Genomic DNA, 23103 nt, shown 5'->3' with positions numbered 1-23103 from the left:
TCAACTTCCATAATGATTAGAATATTAAATAGTCTTTCCTGGGTAAGGATACAAGTCCTCTTCCTTCACTGTTAGCTGATAATGATGCTCCATTAAAGTAAATACTCTATTAGTCCAGTCATTTAAAGCTTTGTTGTCCCTCCAGGGCCATTTCTAGATAGAGCCAGTCTCCTGGAGGAGAGCTCCCTCTAGTGTCTCTATTCGGACTAGCAAGTCCTTTTCATCATGATGAGCTTTCAGGAACATTATTTTGGTCTGATGTAGTTTCCCAAGCCCAGTACCCAAAATCCTGACAGAACATCTGGCACAGAGGAGACAACAGCAGTCAAACGACGAAATAAGTTATTACCAGAGTATATTAGTATATCTGTACGATTTAGGAAAATGGTTTGCACACAAAAATAAGTCCAATGACGTCAATTGGTATATTATACCCAAATATGGCTCTGTGTGGGTGTCATGGATATTCCATAAAAGTATTTTGCATAACTTCACAAAGGAGTTATCAGTAATATTGATTCATTATATTTCCTCCAAATCTATCTCCCTCGAGGGTGGTGTTTCCTTAAATAAATTCCATTTTCACTGACATATTCTGTATTCAAAGGACTAGACCAAGCTATAGCAGGCAGCAGAAATCTGTTTTCCATTATACATATGTCTTAGCAACATATTGTTTTGATTTATGCCCATAAAGAGAGCAAAAGCTCTACTGTTCAGAGTCTTACACCTATATAATTCTTTAGTAATTATCAAGTCATCAGAAATATGATCAGAATGGTAAAGACTATTGCCTTTACACTAATAACTGAGTGCTAACTGTAAGAAACTAGCCCTTTACTGAGTCATCAAATAGCACTGTGTCATTTAGTTGCTCCAAATTATACAGATGGAATCTTTAGGTAGAGCTCATACATCAGCAATTTCCCTTCCCTGCAAAAACAGGTTCAGACTTTTCTCTTGACAACAGTTAAGTAGTCAGCATCAGATCTGAGAGAGATGCCTAAGAATCTCCACCTGAGAGGCCCTGGCACAGAGGTCACATGATTGCACCCCTCCATAGAATTGTAATCTGCTTATAGGTACATTTCTATTTCCTATGATTCCTTTCATTTCCATTTATTACCTGTTTGACCCATAACCTATCCCCTGTGATTGGTCTCTCTGGCTCAGCAGATGTATTATAAATCCACAAGGCCAGTAAAAACAATAGCTTTGTTAACACATCTCCTTGGACTCACTCCCAGGCTGATATAGAATTTGAAAGATAAAGAATCATAGGACACATGGCCCTATGTTTACAGACAGGCCTTAACTTGCCTACATGGATGAAGCTATGACATACCCCTAAGAGTCTTTAAGAATGGTCTAAATGGGTGATGGGCATTAAAGAGGGCACTTGTTGGGATGAGTACTGGGTGTAAGTGATGAATCACTGGGTTCTACTCCTGAAACCAATACTACACTGTATGTTAACTAGCTTGAATTTAAATAAATAATAATAAAAAATAATATGCGTGTCAAACTTAGTGGTATCAATATTTGTTTAGTGCATTGATAATACTTCCCTATGGTAACTTTAAACTTAGGCCTGGAACTACCAGATCAAGTAAGACAAAAGAAAAATTTTGTGAAGTAGGAAAAATATATAGTTGTGTACTTATAGTGTCCTATCACCTCATTCCTATCTCCCAATTCTAGAAATCTTCCCTGTAGAGTCTTGGCATTACTTTCTTTTATCTAGTTAAGCTACAAAATCATTTAACTGGTTAAGCTAACCCTTAAATCAATCTATCTATCTTTCTTTCTTTCTTTCTTTCTTTCTTTCTTTCTTTCTTTCTTTCTTTCTTTTTCTTCTTTCCTTCCCTTCCCCTTTCTTTTTCTTTCTTTCTTTCTTTCTTTCTTTCTTTCTTTCTTTCTTTCTTTTTTTCTTTCTTTTTCTTTCTTTCTTTCTCTTTCTTTCTTTCTTTCTTTCTTTCTTTCTCTTTCTTTCCTTCCTTCCTTCCTTCCTTCCTTCCTTCCTTCCTTCCTTCCCTTTCTTTCTTTCTTTCTTTCCTTCCTTCCTTCCCTTCCTCTTTCTTTCTTTCTTTCTTTCTTTCTTTCTTTCTTTCTTTCTCTTTTTCAAGAGAGAGCAAGAGCAGAGGGAGGGGCAGAGGGAGAGGGAGAATCTTAAGCAGGCTCCACACTCAGCATGGAGCCTGACACAGGGCTCAGTCCCATGAATGTGACATCATGACCTGAGTAGAAATCAAAAGTCAGATGCTCAACTCACTGAGTCACCCAGGTGCCCCCTTTTTTCTTTCTTTTAAGTAGCCATTTTAATTAGCTAGTGTATCAATTGCCCATTCTATTTTCAGTGACACTACTGCTCGGAGACTGTTAATAAATATAGTATGTCTATGAAATATTTTTTGTCCATTTCTGTGCATTTGTAGCAGTAAATATGTTTCTCTAATTTAATTCTTCTGTGGTCAGAGAACATACTTTGCCTGATTTCAGTATATTACACATACTGAAATTTCTTTTATGATCCACAATATGGTCTATCTTAATGAATGGCCATGTGCATTTGGAAAAAATATGTAATTTGCTGTTAATGGATGGAGTATTTTATAAGTGCTAACTAGGTCAAACTGGTTGGTAGTGTTGTTCAAATTTCCTACATCCCTAATGATTTTCTGTCTACTTGTTTTAGCTATTACTGAAGAGAGACATTGAAAGCTCCATGTACAATTGTGGATTTGTCCAATACACCTTGCAGCAGTTTTGTGTTGTAATATCTTAAAGCCCTGTTATTGTCATATAAACCTTTAAACTGTTATGCTTTCTTGATAAATTGACTCCATTATCATGATGAAATGTCCCTCTTTATCCCTAATAATACTCATTGTTCTAAGGACTACTTTGTCTGATGCAAATATAGCCACTTCAGCTTTCTTTTATTAGTGTTACAACATCTCTTTCCATCCTTTCAGTTTTAGCCTATGTTTCTATAATTAAAGCACATTTTTTATACAGAGCATATAGTTGGGCCTTGGTTTTTTGTTTTTGTTTTTTTCAAATCTGAAAATCCCTCCCTTTTGTTTTGAGGGAGTAAGATCATTTATATTTAATGTAATTATTAAAATTATAAAGTCTGCATCTACCATCTTATTTTTGTTTTCTATTTGTCTCATCTGTTCTTCTTTTTTTTTTTTTTACCCTTTCTTGCTTTCTTTTGGATTATCTTATAATTTTTTATTTACTTTCCATTATTGGACTATTACCTATACTGCTTTATTTTTTAATAGTTGTATTATTGTAGGGATACTTGGGTGGCTCAGTCAATTAAGCGTTCGACTTTGGCTCAGGTCATGATCTCACGGCTCCTGAGTTCGAGTTTCGCATGGGGCTCTGTGCTGACAGCTCAGAGCTTGGAGTCTGCTTCGGATTCTGTGTCTCCCTCTCTCTCTGCCCTTCCCCCACTCACGCTCTGTCTTTCTCAAAAATAAATAAACATTAAAAACAATTTAAAAAATAGCTGCATTATTGTTTATATCTTTAAGCTATCACAGTCTACGTTCAAATAATATTATACAACATCATGTATTATTTAGAAATTTTACACACTATACTTTCATTTCACTATATTTCCCCCTTCTGTTATTTGTGGCACTGTATATATTTTACTTCTCATTTGCTGTCAACCCCACAACATACTATTATTTTTGCTTTAAATAATCTAATACATCTTTTAAAGAGATTCAAAAAGTAAAATAGATATAGAATTTATTTACTTTAAAATAATTATTTACTCTGCTCTTTATCTTTTTGTAACACTGAATGTCATAAATTTTTTCCTTTTGTCCAAAGAACTTTTTAAAATATTACTTGTAATGCAGATCTGCAGGTGATGAATTCTCTCAACTTTTGTACTATCTGAAAATGTCCTTATCTGACCTTCATTTTGAAATCTATTTTACTAGGTATAAAATTCTTGGTGACATTTAGTGATTTTCAATACTTTAAAGATGTCTTTTCATCATCTTCCATAGTTTGCATAGTTTCTAAAGCAAAGTCTGTTAACACTTTTATCTTTGTTTTCTGTATAAAATTAATCTTTTCACACTGGCTGCGTTTAAGATTCTCTCTTTACCACTGGTTTTCAGCAATTTGATTATAATGTGTTGTGTTTTTCCTCTTTGGATCTGTAGTCTTATAGTTTTTATCAAATCAGGAAAATCTTTTGGCCATTATTTCTTCAAATAGTCTCCCATTCCCTTTTCTGGGACTCTACACTCAAGTTAGGCTGCTTGATATAGTCTCATAGCTCGCCAATGTTGTGTTAATTATTTTCAGTCCCTTTTTTGCCCTCTATGTTTCATTTTTGACACTTTCTATTTGTCTTCAAGTTTATTCAGCTCTTTTGCAATGTCTAATTGCTGTGCATTGTTCATTTCAGATAATGCATTTCTGAAGTTGTATTTGGGCCTTTTTATATCTTTTATCTTCCTTGTCACAATCCTGTATTTTTCTACTTTTTTTGAACATACTGAGCATATTTATAAGGGCTGTTTTAACTTCCTTGCCTGCTAATTCCAAATCTGGGTCTATTCTGATTGATTACTCAGTATCAATCAAATGTTCTTGCTTCTTTGCATGCTGGGTAATTTAGATGCAAGGCACAGTGAATTTTAATTAGTGTGTACTGGATTTTATAGTATTCCTTTAAATAGTTTAGGATTTTGTAGAATCACCATCTGATCTAGTAACTGTACTGCTGGGTCTTTATGCAAAGAATATGAAAACATTCATCTGAAAAGATATATGCACCCCTATGCTTACTGCAGCATTATTTACAATAGCCAAATCATGGAAGCAAACCAAGTGTCCCTCCATAGATGAATGGATAAAGACGTTATGGCACACACACACACACACACACACACACACATACATACACACATACACACAACTACACACACACACAGGAACATAACTCAGCCAGAAAAAAGGAATGGAATCTTTCATTTGCAACAACATGGATGGACCTAAAGGGTATAATTCTAGGCAAACTAAGTCAGAGAAAGACAAATACCATATGATCTCACTCATATGTAGAAATCAAGAGATAAAACAAATAAACAACAAAAAAAGAGACAAACAAACAAAAGACTCAATTATAGAGAACAAATCAATGGTTACCAGAGGGGAGATGGGGTGTGTGTGAAATAGGTGAAGGGAATTAAGAATACACTTATCTTGATCAGCACTAAGTAATGTATAGAATAGTTGACTATATTGTCCACCTGAAACTACTATAACACTGTATGTTAACTGTACTGGAATTGAAAAAAAGAAAAGAAAAAAAAGAAAAAAATAGTTAAGGATTTTGTTTTGGCATGAGTTAAGTCATTTGTTAGATCAGGTTCATAGCAGCCCTTAGTCTAAGGCTCATGACTACCAAGGTGATACCTGTTTACCTCAAGTAGTTGACATAGATATATATTTACTGACATGGAAAAAAATCCCTAAGACACATTGTTGAGTAAAAAAGTCAAGTTGCCAATCAATACACAGATTATAATACCATTCATGTAATATATTAAGAACCCCATAAAACAATCATAGGATTTCGACTCATACATAATACATATACAAAAGAAGTGACATAGACAGATGATCAGTTATTACTCTGGTATATACCTCGGGAAAGGGAGTGCCTGGAGGAAGAGAAGATAACAGAAAACACATGGAAACTTTATATACAAAAATTTAATATTATGTGGCTAGAATGTTTTCATGTACTACTCACATAATTAAAAATAAGTATTTCTAAAAGGCAAGATTCTTCTTAAATACAATGTACACATCGTTCTTCAAGTAAGTCTAAAACTCAGAAACTTCTTAAAACACCAAGTTGTTAATGTTAGATTTCACGAATTCACTGATGGTTACAAGACACCAAGGTTATGTAACACAGTTATCAGAAATACATTTTTATTCACCTATGTAGAACCCTTTTCTAAGACCACTCTATAATCTAATAGGCCACAAAACTTTGCTGAACCCCTCTCCCTATAAAGATCCTTTTGTCCCACTTTTTGATTGAAACCCTTTCTGAAAACTAAATGGGCAGGGTGGTGGTAAAAAACTTTGGAAACCTATATCGCACCATTTACACATTTTTGTGTCCTTAGAAAAAATGTTCCACTCAAGAAACCTTTCTTAATACTGTTCTCAAGAATAACTTTTATCTTTGTATACCTTTAGGTAATCAATAGAAACTATGTGCTATAAATGTTAAAATCAGATCTATACTTTTGTCATTGGAATGATAAAGACAAATTAGCTCAGCGTTACACTTTACCCAAAAGTTTAATACAGTGAAACACCATCTCTAACCCTTACTTAGAGGTGCACGCACATCCACACAGACCAGTGAAAAGACACACAATATCAGTTACACTATAATAGAGGTGTCAGTAAGGTTATATCCTATGGCTCTGTCTTGCTAATGAGGTAGGTTCTCTCTGGGTTGTAATCCATCCTATTCTCCAACAGTAAAAGTGACAGAATATGTACTGTCCAGTGAAGTGTCACATGAACTTCATTACAGAACTAGGCAATCTTAGCAAATCCAAAAGAGAGAGCAAGAGACAAAGAGAAAGCAAGAGAGCATAATCTGTATAGATTTACATAGAAACTCAAAGGACAGGGGCGCCTGGGTGGCGCAGTCGGTTAAGCGTCCGACTTCAGCCAGGTCACGATCTCACGGTCCGTGAGTTCGAGCCCCGCGTCAGGCTCTGGGCTGATGGCTCAGAGCCTGGAGCCTGTTTCCGATTCTGTGTCTCCCTCTCTCTCTGTCCCTCCCCCGTTCATGCTCTGTCTCTCTCTGTCCCACAAATAAATAAAAAAAAAAAAAAAGAAACTCAAAGGACAAATATATCTATACTGAGAATTTCAGTCATGGGTTGCTGAGCCATCTTTTCTCAAATATGAGAACACTCACCTTGATCTTTCTCTTTTTAAAAGCTGAGAAGATCAACTTCAGGTTCTTTTTATAGGACCTTCCATGAAAGACAACATTTTAACTTCAACAAGGAGAGAGTAGATTGGTGTTTACCAAGGAGAAATATTATGAGATCTTTCTTTTAATGTTGTTTAAAATGTGAATTTGTCTTTAAAATCCTCCACAGCTTGAGACCTCGTTATTTCAGAGATCAGCAATGTAAACTCACAAATGAGGTACATGATTTAGTCTTTGAGAAACCTGAGGCTCCAGGGCATTTACTGTAATAGGTTTGTGAAATAAATGCATTGAGCTAAACCCATTGAAAATGAATATTATTATAAAAATTCAAAACAACAAATGAAGTGTGTTCGTATGTAATATCCATATTTGAATCACATTACCACCTGCCCGTTGTGTCTATGCTAACTGATCAAATGACAGTCTCTCAATTATAATCTTCTTACCATCCCCAACAAAAACCTACTACTCTGCTTATTTTGGACACTACAAAGCCAATCATTCTATTTTAACATATTCAAAATATGTTTAAAAAAATAAGAAAAATATCACATGTTGTGACAAATATAGATTTTAAGAAGCTTAAAAAGAAAAAGAAAGAAAGAAAGAAAGAAAGAAAGAAAGAAAGAAGGTTTTTTCCTGTTTCCTGTGAACCTGGGTTCCCAATAGTATAAAAAGACCTTAAATCAAAGGTCCGTAATGCTATAACAATTTTAGAGGCAGTTACACATTTAAAAAAGAATATGATGAGGCTCATTTGTAATCACTTTGGTAAATGGTCAAAAACCCATCTTAAACTTCCCTCTACTTCAGTTGTGATTCCACACTTTTACATTTTAAATTATTCCTCCTTTTCTGTTGTAACTGCTTATTAGTGAATACAGATTATCTGTGTGGTAACAGACAGCTCCCTTGAAAGTCTGGCTACATACCCAAAGCTGCTACTTTGATGATGATTGCTTGAATGTTAGATGATATCATCTCTCGGAGCAAATCTTCCTGGTTTCTCTGCCAAAGGTAAGCTAAAGGCTGGAGATTAAGCCTTTTACACCTATAAAATAAAAAGAAAAAAATCAGATGATATCTTAATGTTCTATACTTGGATCCATAGCAATTACTTTGATTTTAAACATAATGCTTCTCTCAAGGATTTTAGCATTTAAAATGCTTTAAAAAAACATGTTTTGCATAATGAAGTTTATATATACAACATAAACATATTTAATTTCCACAGGCTATGCATAAACAGATAAAAATGAAATCTCCAGGCAGATTAGAAATATTAATTTTAGTAAGGCTCTAAGTTTAGAAATCTATGCTAAAAAGCTTCCAAATGCCAACGGATGCTTATTCTTGTTTTTAGAACTTCCTTGGGTATCAAAACTGTGAAGCATATGCAAAATAGGCAAATCAACTTATCCTAATAAAATAATCATATATTGATTAACTTTACAATACCTATGGTTACATGAACTATTCTTATCTACCAACTTTGACATTTTTAAAAAGAATTTGACTCTGAGTGGAAAAAAAAGAACAAAAAGTACAATATATTGAGCACCAAATATGCTGTAGGCATTGTGTTACATATTTTACATTATGGTGCAGCAGAAAGAATATAAGTTCGAGTCAAGACAAATGTGGATTTGAAACCTATCCCTACACTAACTAGCAACATGACTTTGACAAGTCAATGAAACTCTAGGTCTTTAGTTTCCTATTTCATAAATAGGAACAAAAATATTTCCTTTCAAAGTTCTTGAGAAGATTAAGAAATTAAAAATTGAAGTCATCCTTTATTCCTTTTGTTTTGTTTTGTTTTTCCTTCATATTTGTCATCCAATCTACCCCAATACAGGACAGAATCATTCCTCACCAATACCACTGCGAACACCCTGGGCTGAGCCACCGTTATCTTTTGGGTCAATATCTCCCTAAATTCTTTCCCTGCTTCTACCCTTACCCTTTTAAAATCAGTTTTCAATGCAGCAGCCAGTGTGATCCTTTTAAAACATAAAACAGATTATGGGACTCCTCTGCTCAAATCTCGACATCACTCCTTGTAAAAGTCCTTGCAATAGACCTGCATGGATCTCACTCTGGTTGGTTCTCATACCTCACCTCCTACTACTTTCCCTTCGCTCCAACTACCACCATTGGACTGCCCACTCTTGTCTAATATACTAGACATGCTTCCTACCTTTTTCACTTATTTCATGCCTTTGTTTAAATGTGACTTCCTCAAGAAGGATTATAATTGATTAAAAGTAATATAAATAAAGAAAATAGTACAAATGCCTAGATAAAATAAATATTCAAACAACGGTAGTCAAAGCCAAGTGACTTGCCCAAGTCACAGCATAAGTGGCTGAAATCAGATTTCAAATAAAAAACACAGCCCTAAAACCCAGTGTCTGTAAGTTTGCCTGGCTGACTAGGCCACAATGATCTCTTTTTCTCTCAGAAAATCCCAATACTTAGTAAATATACCACGTTTGGTCATTTACTCATACATGGCCTTAAAAATATCACTGCTTTTAGGAGGGCCAGGGTAGCTCAGTCGGTTGAGTGTCTGACTCTTGATTTTGGCTCAGGTCATGGTGTTGTGGTTCGTGGGTTCAAGCCCCACGTCGGTCTCCACACTGACAGTGCGGAGCTTGCTTGGGATTCTCTCTCTCTCTGCCCCTCCTCCTCTCTCTCTCTATCAAAATAAATAAACTTAAAAAAATATATATATATCACTAGTTTTTCCATGTATACATACCCTTTCAAAGAAACCAAAACCGTCCTACTGCAGACTGTTATACATACTTTGTAAAATATCCCAGAGCATCTACAGAAATGTTGAGGAAGTTAATAAACACAAAAATAATATAACTGAAACTACCCATGTAACAAAAGTATAATTCTAGCTGTCCTCTTACCAGTGTTTAATGCCTACCTATGAAACTGGGCTCTCTACCTCTTTTAAAAAGCTAAGATTTTTTTTAATTGAAAAAACCTTATTCCACCCTTATCTTTATTGTAAAATTCTTGATTGTTGCTTTGATAACCATAACCTTTTGATTATTTCTAGACTTAAGTCAAACTTTTTTTTTACCTATTTAAATTCTTTAACAGTTCAAAATATCATGACTCAAATACACTTCCTCTGTAAGTCACTACTGCAGTTGAGCTGTGACATTTATTAAATACTTTATATATTAAAAATACACTGATGCAATACAAACTACAAATGTAAGACACGCTAATTGAAAACTGAGTTTATTATAAACCAACGGACTCCCAGTAACATTGCTTTAACATTTTTAAGGATAAAATTATTGGAGATATGCCTAGTGGTACAAAATCTGGGTATTTTAACCATGTGTTGAAGCGTATCTAGACTGTTTTAAGAAAAATCTTGCTCTATCTATGGGTATGCTATGGACCTTTCTCCCATATAAATGTAAAGCAGCCTCTTAATCAGGAGCACATTTTCATTTGGCTTTTAACTTTCATAAATAAATGTCAGCCCCATCTACAGTTTGGCTACCCATTAAACCATGTGGGCTTGAACTTATTAAAAAACACAGATTTGTAAGCTAAATAATTCTCAGAGAATGTGACCTAAAACTTGATGAAAATAGTATTTCCAACATATGGTTTAAGGGCTATGCAATCCATCTCCATTTGTAGATCAGTTGTTCTCAAATGTAGGCAAGTAGAACGTAAGGAAATCTTTTTCAAATTACACATATGACCTCCTCCACTTCTACCTCCACTCTCCCTTCTCTAGAGATACACACCCCAAAATAGGAGATCATCATAGTCCCCTTCATTTAATTATGCTTTGTCCTATATTTCCTCTGTTTACTTTAAAACTTCTGGATTTTTAAAAAATGCTTTACTTTTTTTTTTTTTTTTTTTTTTTTAGTAACCCCTACACCCAACACAGGCCTCAAACTCACAACCCTGAGATTAAGAGTCACATGCTCTTCGGTCTGCGCCAGCTGGGCAACCCTAAAAACTTTGGACTTTTGACTGCCTTGAATTCACTGTAGAACTAGAAACAAAATAAATGCAATAATAAAAATAAAACAAGTTTTCAAGTCAATTAATATGCAAGTTTTTGATGTGATAGTTGATACGAATGTTTCTTTGTCAAGAATTTGAAACAATTACACAAATACAGTCCTTATGTGATTTGCATTTATCCTTTTGGATGGCAAAATTACTTATTTCTAGGTCAAGTTGTGTGCAAGATTAATACTGGAGTCCACATTTTCTTTTTGCTAATCTAATTATATGTAAAGTCTCTATACAGTATTTTATGTATCCAGAAACTAAAAATGAAAAATAAATTCATGTGATCTTTTGCCAAGTGAACATTAAATAATCAATATTATCACTTGACTTCATGGTTTTTGAAGAGATCAATGGAATGGATTATTTTGGTATTTGGAGATACAATATTTTACCAACCTTAGAGGGTGAGAAAGATGGAGAGAGCAATAATCTAAAAAGTCCTTGAAAGTTGAATGACTTTGTATATAAGTATTTTAATCACATGAATATTTTTGGCCAAGAACTGAATTCTAAAGACCAAAAAAGGAATGATTCCTTAATAAGCCTTTTTTTTTCTTTAAAATATCACTGTATTCCTCTTATTAGTTCCTGATTTTTATTACAAATGATGATGAGTTAAAAGGGATTAAACAGGTATACTGATTCAAATAAGGAAACACTGAAAATAATACTTTTGATTTTAAAAAATCTTTGTCTTGATTTTTTTATTGTAGTTTATTTTGTTACTTTGGTAATATAGATAGTTCCATGAGATATGTACAATATCACATTCTATTTATTATTTGGATACAATTATATTTTCATTTATTCACATTCTTAAAATACATGTAATTTTTAAAATACAGGAGAAATTAATGCTCTCTTACACATTTTCTACTCGAACACGCTGATAGTCAGAAAGTATAGCACCTACTGATATCCCCTCTACTTCTTCTTTTTCCTGAAAGTAAAAGAAAAAATATAACTTTAAAAATAAACATGTGGCTATGCATTATGCTCTGAAAGTTATAAAAGAACTGGGTCTCATCTAGAAAACCATTTTGAAGCAGAATAATTTACGAAAATGCAATCCACATTCAGAAAAAATAAATACATGTATTTAAGTCATACTCTCAGCTGTGTGGAAAGTAATTATTCTTTTTACTTAAAATCCAAATAAGTACAGACCATTTTCTGTGAAGAAGGCAAAGATTTAGACGGTACTTTCAAGATGTTTCCTCACTAAAAATATTTTTAAAGACTCAATGATGTTCAGTGAAATTTTTTGAGAAATTTCTATTTTTTCAGACTGAATAACTTTATTTATTTAGTTAGTTATTTATAATGTTTATTTATTTTTGAAAGACAGAGACAGAGCACAAACAGAGGAGGACCAGAGAGAGAGGGAGACACAGAATCTGAATCAGGCTCCAGGCTCTGTGCCAGCAGCATAGAGCCCGATGTGGGGCTCGAACTCACGAACCGTGAGATCATGACGTGGGCCGAAGTCGGTCACTTAACCGACTGAGATAATCAGGCACCCCAGAATGAGTAACTTGAAAAAAAGTAAGCAATGGCATAAGTAGAAAAGGGGACACAATGATTTTATCTGTATCTCCAGGAAGCAGAGATAATAGAGCCATTACTTGGATAATGGTATAGCACAGTGGAGAAAGAATTCTATGATGAGAAGAAAGCAATGGATTGCTATCAGCAGAGTTACAACTGAGAATACCCAGCACTACATCTAACAGAATCTCACAGGAAAGAGGAATAATCTATCCAGTGTGCTCATTAATGAGTTGGAGGAAATGTAAAGTCAAATATGATCAAGTTTGCAAATGATACAAAGCAAGGATGGGTAATAAAAAAAAAAAGGAAGAAATGAAGATCAAACATGTACATGGATGGATATGGAGAATTTGGGGATTTGGAAGGACGGGTTTAAGATGAGATTTAATGTAGAGAAGTATAAGATAGTACACTTACAGAAGAATAATACATAATACAGGTATACACTAGGAATCTGTTATCTAGAAAACAGATATGAAGACAGTGACTGGAGGGTAATTACTAACAACAAACTAAATAGAAATTCTCTGAATAGGCATAAAAGAAAATCCATCCTGGTATATGGAGTACGGAAGAAACTACTTGAGAGAGATGACTTCATTATTAATACTCTTTCCATACTTGGAAATCTACAAAGAAAAGCAATCGTGTTTCACATAAAAACATATGTAATACTTCAAGGCATATTGAAATAACCAGTGTGTCCTAATAGGATGCCATAATAAATAAACAAAATGCGCAACAAGAATCTCTCAAGTCTTTGGAAATAAAGACAATTTAGAGTTTCTCCTCCAAAATGAGAAAGAAATATCTGCCCAAACATCCCCCAAATAAGATTCTATTACATAAGGTTTACAGGAACAAAAGCAATTTCCTGTACTTTCCTAGTTTAGCAACATTGTTAGAGCATTTGCTTATAACCTTTCTCTTCACTTCCTAGCCATTTTCTTTTCATAAAAGTCATTGTATTCTTTAGAAAAAGTCAAGACATAGTGTTCCTAAATAAATATAAACATGGCAGGTGCCCGTGTGGCTCAGTCACTTAAACGTCTGTCATCCAGCTCTCCACTCAGGTCATGATCTCCAGTTTCGTGAGATCGAGCCCTGCACTGGGCTCTGTACTGGGCTCTGCACTGGGCTCTGCACTGGCAGTGCAGAGCCTGCTTGGGATTCTCTCTCTCTCCGCCCCTCCCTCTCTCTTTCTGTCTCTCTCCTAAACGAAATAAATAAATTAATGCAAATATATCATAGATCACAGAGTAGTGAATAGTGTCATCAAAAGATCAAAATCAGTTATATTATTCCTATATCATATAGTGGTTTACATGAAGTTTTGCCATAAGAAAATATAAAGGACTAAAATTATATATGTATATGTGTGTATTTCTCTATACATCAAGGAAACAAAGATAAGAGGTACTGGTACTTTTCTGTTTTAACTAAGTCACGCCATTGTCAAAATAAAAACTGGCATTGACTATCCATTTAAAATGTGCTATCATTCTATAATTCTCATTTAATGTTCACCATAACCCTAAAATAATTATTATTTAATCATTCTTAGTCTACATACTTTCTCTGGAATTCTCTTCTCTTTCCATCTCTTTTATTTTCTATTTGATAATACCTAATTAATCAGCTGTAGAATCATATACCAAACTGAATTTGGACTATCCTTCCAAACTAGGCCTAAATATAGATCACTCATTTAAAAAAATTTTTTTTAATGTTTATTTATCTTGAGAGAGAGAGAGAGAGAGAGAGAGAGAGAGAGAGAGAGAGAAAGCATGAGCAGCGGAGGGGCAGAGAGAGAGAGGGAGACACAGAATCCGAAGCAGGCTCTAGGCTCTGAGCTGTCAGCACAGAGCCCAATGTGGGGCTCAAAATCACGAACCGTGAGATCACGACCTGAGCTGAAGTCGGATGCTTAAATGACTGAGCCACCCAGGCGCCCCTAAATCACTCATTTTTTAATGTGAGAATCATTTTTTATTAATTTTTAAAAATTTTAATTCCAGCGTAGTTAACATTAAGTGTTACATTAGTTTCAGTTATGCGATATAGTGATTCAGCAGTTTCATATATTACTCAGTGCTTATTGAGATAAGTATACACTTTAATCCCCTTCACCTATTTCACTCCACCCCCTGTAACCATCTGTTTGTTCTCTATAGTTAAGTCTATCTGGGGGTTTGTCTTTTTTTTTTTTTTTCCTGTTGGTTCATTTGTTTTGTTTCTTAAATTCTACATATGAGTGAAATCATATGGTATTTACATCTTTCTCTAACTAGCTTATGTCCCTTAGCATTATTCTCTAGCTCCATCCATGTTGTTGCAAATGGCAAGATTTCATTCTTCTTTATGGCCAAATAATATTTCATTATATATATAGTATTTCATTTTATATATACATATATATGTATATATATATGTATATATATGTATGTGTGTGTGTGTGTGTACACACACACACACACCCCACATCTTTATCTATTCATCAATCGACAGACACTTGGGCTGCTTCCATAGTTTGGCTACTATAAGTAAAGCTGCAATAAACATAGGGGTGCATATATCCCTTCAAATTAATGTTTTCATATTCTTCGGGTAAATACCCCATAGTGAAAATACTAGATCATAGAGTAGTTCAATTTTTAATTTTTTGAGGAACCTCCATACAGTCTTCCATGGTGCCTGCACCAGGTTGCATTCCCACCAAAAATGCAAAAGGAAAAAGAGCCCTTTTCCTCCAAATCCTCACCAACATTTATTTCTTGAGTTTTTGATTTTAGCCATTCTGACAGGTGTGAGGTGATATCTCATTATAGTTTTGATGTACATTTCCCTGATGATGAGTGATGTTGAGCATCTTTTTGTGTGTCTGGCCATTGCCCATATGGATATCTTCTCTGGAGAAACATCTGTTCATGTCTTCTGCCCATTTTTTAAATGTTTATTTTTATTTTTAAATTTTTTTATTTTTAAAATTTACAACCAATTAGTGAGCATATAGTGCAACAATGATTTCAGGAGTAGATTGCTTAATGCCCCTTACCCATTTAGCCCCCCCCCCCCCACAACCCATCCAGTCACCCTCTGTTTGTTCTCCATATTTATGAGTCTCTTATGTTTTGTCCCCCTCCCTGTTTTTATAGTATTTTTGCTTCCCTTCCCTTATGTTCATCTGTTCTGTGTCTTAAAGTCCTCATGACTGAAGTCATATGGTATTTGTCTTTCTCTAATTTTGCTTAGCATAATACCCTCTAGTTCCATCCACATAGTTGCAAATGGCAAGATTCCATTCTTTTTGATTGCTGAATAATACTCCATTGTATATATATATACCACATCTTCTCTATCCATTCATCCCTCGACGGACATTTGGGCTCTTTCCATACTTTGGCTATTGTTGATAGTGCTCCTATAAACATGGGGGTGCGTGTGTCCCTTCAAAACAGCATACCTGTATCCCTTGCATAAATACCTAGTAGTACAGTTGCTGGGTTGTGGGGTAGTTCTATTTTTACTTTTTTGAGGAACCTCCATACTGTTTTCCAGAGTGGCTGCACCAGCTTGCATTCCCACCAGCAATGCAAAAGAGATCCTTTTTCTCTGAATCCTCGCCAACATCTGTTGTTGCCTGAGTTGTTAATGTTAGCCATTCGGATAGGTGTAAGGTGGTATCTCATTGTGGTTGTGATTTGTATTTCCCTGATGATGAGTGATGTTGAGTATTTTTTCATGTGTCGGTTGGCCATCTGGATGTCTTCTCTGGGGAGAAGTGTCTATTCATGTCTTTTGCCCATTTCTTCACTGGATTATTTTTTGGTTGTTGAGTTTGACAAGTTCTTGATAGATTTTGGATACTAACCCTTGTGCTGATATGTCATTTGCAAATATCATCTCCCATTCTGTTGGTTGCCTTTTAGTTCTGCGGATTGTTTCCTTGGCTGTGCAGAAGCTTTTTATTTTGATGAGGTTCTAGTAGTTCATTTTTGCTTTTGTTTCCCTTGCCTCCAGAGACATGTTGAGTAAGAAGTTGCTGAGGCCAAGATCAAAGAGGTTTTTACCTGCTTTCTCCTTGAGGATTTTGATGGCTTCCTGTTTTACATTTAGGTCTTTCATCCATTTTGAGTTTATTTTTGCGTATGGTGTAAGAAAGTGGTCCAGGTTCATTCTTCTGCATGTTGCTGTCCAGTTTTCCCAGCACCACTTGCTGAAGAAACTGTCTTTATTCCATTGGATATGCTTTCCTGCTTTGTCAAAGATTAGTTGGCCATACGTTTGTGGGTCCATTTCTGGGTTCTCTATTCTGTCCATTGATCTGAGTGTCTGTTTTTGTGCCAGTACCATACTGTCTTGATGATTACAGCTTTGCAGTATAGCTTGAAGTCCAGGATTATGATGCCTCCTGCTTTGGTTTTCTTTTTCAAGATTGCTTTGGCTATTCAGGTCTTTTCTGGTTCCACACAAATTTTAGGATTATTTGTTCTAGCTCTGTGAGGAATGCTGGTGTTATTTTGATAGGGATTGCATTGAATATGTAGATTGCTTTGGGTATTATCAACATTTTAACAATATTTGTTCTTCCTATCCAGGAGCATAGAATCTTTAAATGTTTATTTGAGAGAGAGAGAGAGAGAAAGAGAGAGAGAGAGAGAGAGAGAGAGAGAGTGACAGAGAGAGAGAATGAGCAGGGGAGGGGCAGAGAGAGAGGGAGACAAAGAATCCAAGCAGGCTCTGCACTGCTAGCACAAAGTACAGTGTAGACCTTGAACCCACGGACCATGAGAACATAACCTGAGCCAAAGTCAGAGGCTTAACCGACTGAGCCACCCAGGAGCCCCTTCTGCCCATTTTTTAATTTGACTGTTTTTGTTTTTTGGTGTTGAGTTTTATAAGTTCTTTGTGCATTTTGGATACTAACGCTTTATCAGATAATGTCATTTGCAAATATCTTCTCCCATTCAGTAGGTTGTCTTTTAGTTTTATTGGTGATCTGCTTTGCTATGCAGAAGCTTTTGATTTATTATTATTATTTTTTAAGATTTGATTTTTAAGTCATCTCTATACCCAACATGGGGCTCAAACGCACAACCCTGAGACCAAGAGTCACATGCTCTACTGATTGAGCTAGTCAGGCACCCCAGAAGCATTTTATTTTGATGTAGTTGCAATAGTTTATTTCTGCTTTTGTTTCCCTTGCCTCAGGGGACATATCTAGAAAGATGCTGCTGTGACCAATGTCAGAGAAATCACTGCCTGTGCTTTCTTGTAGGATTTTTATGGTTTCAGGTCTGGCATTAGTTCCTTCATTCATTTTGAGTTTATTTTTGTACACAGTGTAAAAAAGTGGTCCATTTTCATTTTTTTGCATGTGGCTATCCAGTTTCCAACACCATTTGTTGGAGAGACTGTCTTTTTACATGAGAATCTTTATTTTGACAAATAAATACCGTATACAAAATTTTAACTTAAAAAAAGCAAGTAAAAATTAACATTTACAAATTATTGTAGAAATAATAACAACAATACAAGGGTTAAAATTCTTACAGAGGAAAAATAAAAACATGTCCAATTGTATAAAGGCTCTTCCCTTGCAGGAAACAGGGATAAAGTTGAAGACTCAGTTTGGCCGTGCTGCTGAAAAATGTACAAAATAACTCAGAATAAAGAGTTGAGGTCAAGTGCTATGAACCCACTATTTGTACCTGCCTACTCTTGATCTGAAGAAAGTTAACAACTGGAGTGCAAGGCAGAGCTGATGGTAGGATAGTCAAGTTCTCCATCTGGGAGTTCATAATCTAAATATAGGCCTAACTAATGACTTGTTTAACAATCATGATTACTGCTACCCATTAAAAATCCAACCTTACCACCTACTAGCTTGGTGGTTTTGAACAAGTTACATAATTTCTGTGTTTCAGTTTCCTTATTCATAGGATAATAATAGTTCCTGTTTCCTAGGGTTACTGTGAAGACTGAGTAAAATAATCCAGATCAATAACAGTAAGCACTCAGAAAATCTTTTGTGTCATTATCATAATCTTCTTTCTTATTACTACTACTTCTATAACTACTTCTGTTACTACTTCCATTACTACTACTGGCCACCACCAGCACCACCTACTACTGTTACTACTATGTAATGAAGGCCTAACTTGACAGACAAAACCCTTCATTCCTGGGCATTAACTTCTTGCTCATTATCATTCCTCAACACAAGCCTACAAACCTGTGATGGTTAAGTTTATTTGTTAACTTGACTGGGCTGATAAAAGGTTATTTCTGTGAGGACACTTCAGAAAGAGATTATAATTTGAATTGTTAAAACTGAGTAAAGACAGCCCTAACCAAAGAGGTGGGCATCATCCAATCCAATGAGGGCCTGAATAGAACTAAAAGGCAGAGGAAGGGTAAATTTATTCTGCTTGAGCAGGGACATCCATCTTCTCCTGTCCTTAGATATGGTCACCCCTGGTTTTCGAGACTTAGAACTTGCACTGAAATTTACATCATTGGCTGCCTTCGTTCTGAGGTCTTTGGGTTTGGACTGGAAACATATCACCAGTGCTCTGGGGTCTCCAGTTTGCAAATGGCAGATCCTCCATAATCCTCCATAATCAGATGATAATCTCTCATAATAAATCTCTTTCTATACATCTTTGTATATCCCTAGTTCCCTGTGTCTCTAGAGAGCCATGGCTAATACATAACCCTAACACTCAACTCTACAGTCCAGATACAACAAACTTTCAACATAGTGAGTCCTGAATAATCCAAGGGTAAGTAAGACTTCTGTTGAATCCTTAACCATTCAGAACATACTACTAACTTCGGAGAAGGCAAAACAGACCTTTAAAAGATAAAGATCTAACAGAGTCAATTTACTCTGTAAAAAAATTTAAAGCTAATAAGCTCATGCCTTGACCCATGACCTGTATCATTTGGGGAAAAAAGTCAATAAATTAACAATAGCAGCAAAATAATAGCAGTGGAAGTGTCAACAGAGAAACAAAAAGAAAATGACGACTAGAATCAAAAATGAACTGAGGCTGCATGAAGACACAGCCAGATAAATCACCTTGTGCCATAATAGAAATAAAAAATGGATGTGCTGCAGAAAATAATTAACACAGAATGTGGGGCCCTGAAGTCTGGCCACACTCAAACCAACTTCCTATGATCTGATTCTGTGCCCACTAAGCAAACTTTAGACTCTAATTTAGGTTGCCTTGTTACTTTCAAACCCAGAAAGATTATGCTAATCCATCAAAACAAGCATTCTCATCCTTTTAACACAAATGGTCTACATTATAAATGAACTGACATTCTGGCTTAGACATTAGTCTTAAAGGAATTTGGTTTATATTAATCTATACTAGAGAGACTGATAACTTCTTGGTACATTGTCAAAACCGATCCTGGAGAGCTATACCATATTGCTCACCAAGTACTATTATCAAACTTAACCAGTCATTTAACCCTCTCCAACAATAAATGCTAACTGTCATTGTTCTTTAACTGTTCGTATAAGCAACAAAATAAGGGCATGACATATAAGAAGGGATGGTCAGCTGTATTGAGTAGCTGCTGTTGAAAGCACATATCAAGAAGTGGAAGGAAAAAAGGCTGCAAAATGTAGCCTGGGATCAAACTGTTGGGCAATGTGACCTGCATCCTGAAGGCAATGGAGAGCCCTTCCCTGTAGGAATTTTTTTTTTTTAATTATGTCTATTGAGGTGCAATTTACATACAATAAACTGTATCCATTTAAAGTGCACAATTCAATGAGTTTTAACAAATGTGTATATACCAGTGAAACTGCCACCACAATCAAGATACAAATCATTTTGGTTATACCCAAAATATAGCTTGTGTCTCTTTGCAGCCCAACCCTCCCTTCACTCCTGGCTTCAGGCAACTACTAACCTGCTTTAGGTCATTACACATTAGATTGCATTTTCTATAATGTTTTCTATATATATGTGTGTATATACACATATATATGGACATATATACTTACATATATATATACACACATATACATATACGTGAATGATACATATCCTTTTGTATTTTGTCATATAATACATATCCTTTTGTTTCTGGCTTCTTTCACTCAGTATGATTTTGAGATTGATCCATGTTGTGTGTATCTATAGCTCATTCCTTTGTGTTCCATTTTAATCCATTGTACAGGCCATACCACATTTGTTTACCATTCTTTTGTTGATGGATATTTGCATTGTTTCCAGTTTACTCTTGTGAATAAAGCTGCTATGAATTTTCCTAAATGTCTTTGTGTGAATATATGTTTTTGTTTCTCTTGGGTCATGCTAAGGATTTTAAGAAGATACGATCATATATACAAGTAGAAAGATAAGACTCACAGTGTCAAGGGTACACAAGAGAGTAGAGAGAGAAGGAGCTTAGTCTGAAAGAACTGAAGAATGAAGATAAGAAGCTAAATTCCAAAAACAACTTAGAGACAAAATTAATAAAACTTGGGAACCATCAGCACAGAGACAAGAAGCACATATAAAAGGTGGGACCAATGATTCCACTTTAAGTGACCACTAGTTAAGAAAGGAACTACATGTCTTAAAACAAAATACTGGGTTTATTTAAGCTTTATGTATATTTTTAAGTTTGTTTGTTAGGTATCCAAAGTAGAAAGACTATTAGGTATATTGAATACTCTGGTGCTCAAAAGAGTATAGAGAAAGATGTGGGTGTTATCAGCATATAGAAGAACTTGAAGTCGTAGGAGCAAACAAGAACCCCAAGGAGCAGGACAAAGAGCAAGAAGGTGCCTCAGTGTAAGACAGTGAGGGTACAGCTAAATGTAAGGAGAAGAAGAAAGAGACTTCAGTGAAGACACTGGAAAAGAGTGGTCATGATAAGAAGAGACACAGCAAGGAAAGAGTAATGAATGTGTGCATAAATAGAATTTTGATGAAAAAGAAAGATAAAGCAACAATATTACCAAGTGCCTAGTATATGCCAAAATTTGTGTTAGGTAATGTGTATATCTTATCTTAGCTATTCCTTATAGCATTCCAGAATACTATTAAAATGATTTTATATATGAAAAAATAAGATTATCTCATTCAAGTTGACACAGCTGGTCAGTAGAACAAGCAGCCTTTTCACTGAGGCCTGTCTGCCAACCACACCTGTGCTCTTGCTTATATACATATACATAGTGCCACATGCTATAGAAAGTTCAACAGAACCACTGTATTTTACAATTAAGAAGTTAGTTAGTTACGACTACTGTGGGGAAAGTTGCAGTCATGTTTGATGAAAGCAAGAACAAAATATTTGACACAAAAACCATTGCCAAATTCTGCAAAAAATGAATGTCAGAGCCTCAGTAAAACAAATGACTAATCAAACAATGAATATCTATTGTTAAATTGAACACAGTTCACAGAATTTTGAGAGTGAATACAAATCAAATTACATTCCTGTCATCAAGATTGTCAAAGGCAGAGAAAAGCAAAATAAAAAATAATAATGTCAATGATAGAGAAGTTAGAGACAAAGATTGGACCCTAAATAGCTGAGTACATTGCTAAGCCACAGGAGCTCTCAAGCACAAATGGACACTACTCAGCTTAGAACATTATCACTATCAATGATGGACGTGTTAGTTCTCCTGAGGAAATAATAGTCAGCAATGGCATCACTGAGTATGAGAAACAGCAGTGCAGAATACCATTAAACATTTGTATTAGTTACTACTCTCAACAATGCTCCAAGGTAGACTGTCATCATCTTCTTTGTTTTGTAGATAAAAAATGCTAACACATATTTACAAAGTCAGCTATGACCAGATCAGCTAAGTAGACATCACAGGGGTCATTTGTTGCTTACATCACCCTTTCCCCCAAGCTTTGTCAATGTGAGACACACCTGTAAGACTGCTGAGAAGCTAGTCCATGCAGCTATCTGACCAACAAGGCCAATCATAACAATAGAGAGGGCATATGCAGAAGCAAACATACTCACAAACTGGTACAAACACAGCTTCCTTATTACTAGCATGTGGTACTATGTAGATAAGCAAGAGCACAGGTGTGGTTGGTAGACAGGCCTCAACAAAAAACGAATTAGCAAGGTAGAAGACATACCAAAGATAGAAATTTCTATCATTCTAAGTAGTTAGCAAATTGTTCAATATCATCTTTTATGTAGAGAATTCTCCCCACCAGTTTCACTGTCAACTTTATCATATGCTACATTCCTATACATGTTTAGGTCTTCTGTGTACATGTTCCACTGATCTATTTCTGGGTCAGCATCACACTGTTTTTTTTTTTGTTTTTTTTTTGTTTTGTTTTTTTTTTCAACGTTTTTTATTTATTTTTGGGACAGAAAGAGACAGAGCATGAACGGGGGAGGGGCAGAGAGAGAGGGAGACACAGAATCGGAAACAGGCTCCAGGCTCCGAGCCATCAGCCCAG

At 35.3% G+C, this 23103-nt stretch overlaps 1 protein-coding gene across 1 annotated transcript in view; it reads right to left on the bottom strand.

The window, feature by feature from the left end:
- DPH6 (diphthamine biosynthesis 6) overlaps positions 1 to 23103 on the bottom strand; it is a 183722-nt gene that overhangs the window by 64973 nt on the left and 95646 nt on the right. The window contains exons 4-5 of the mRNA XM_060619006.3: positions 11947 to 12020; positions 7945 to 8063 (exon numbers count right to left, since the gene is read on the bottom strand). Of these exons, the coding sequence (XP_060474989.2) occupies positions 7945 to 8063; positions 11947 to 12020 (193 nt within the window). The remainder of the gene's footprint in view (positions 1 to 7944; positions 8064 to 11946; positions 12021 to 23103) is intronic.

Source organism: Panthera onca, chromosome B3, assembly GCF_046562875.1.
Source record: "Panthera onca isolate mPanOnc1 chromosome B3, mPanOnc1 haplotype 2, whole genome shotgun sequence".
Classification (NCBI taxonomy): domain Eukaryota; kingdom Metazoa; phylum Chordata; class Mammalia; order Carnivora; family Felidae; genus Panthera; species Panthera onca.
The sequence above is the reverse complement of the archived record's forward strand: the minus strand, read 5'-3'. Positions and strand labels throughout refer to the sequence as shown.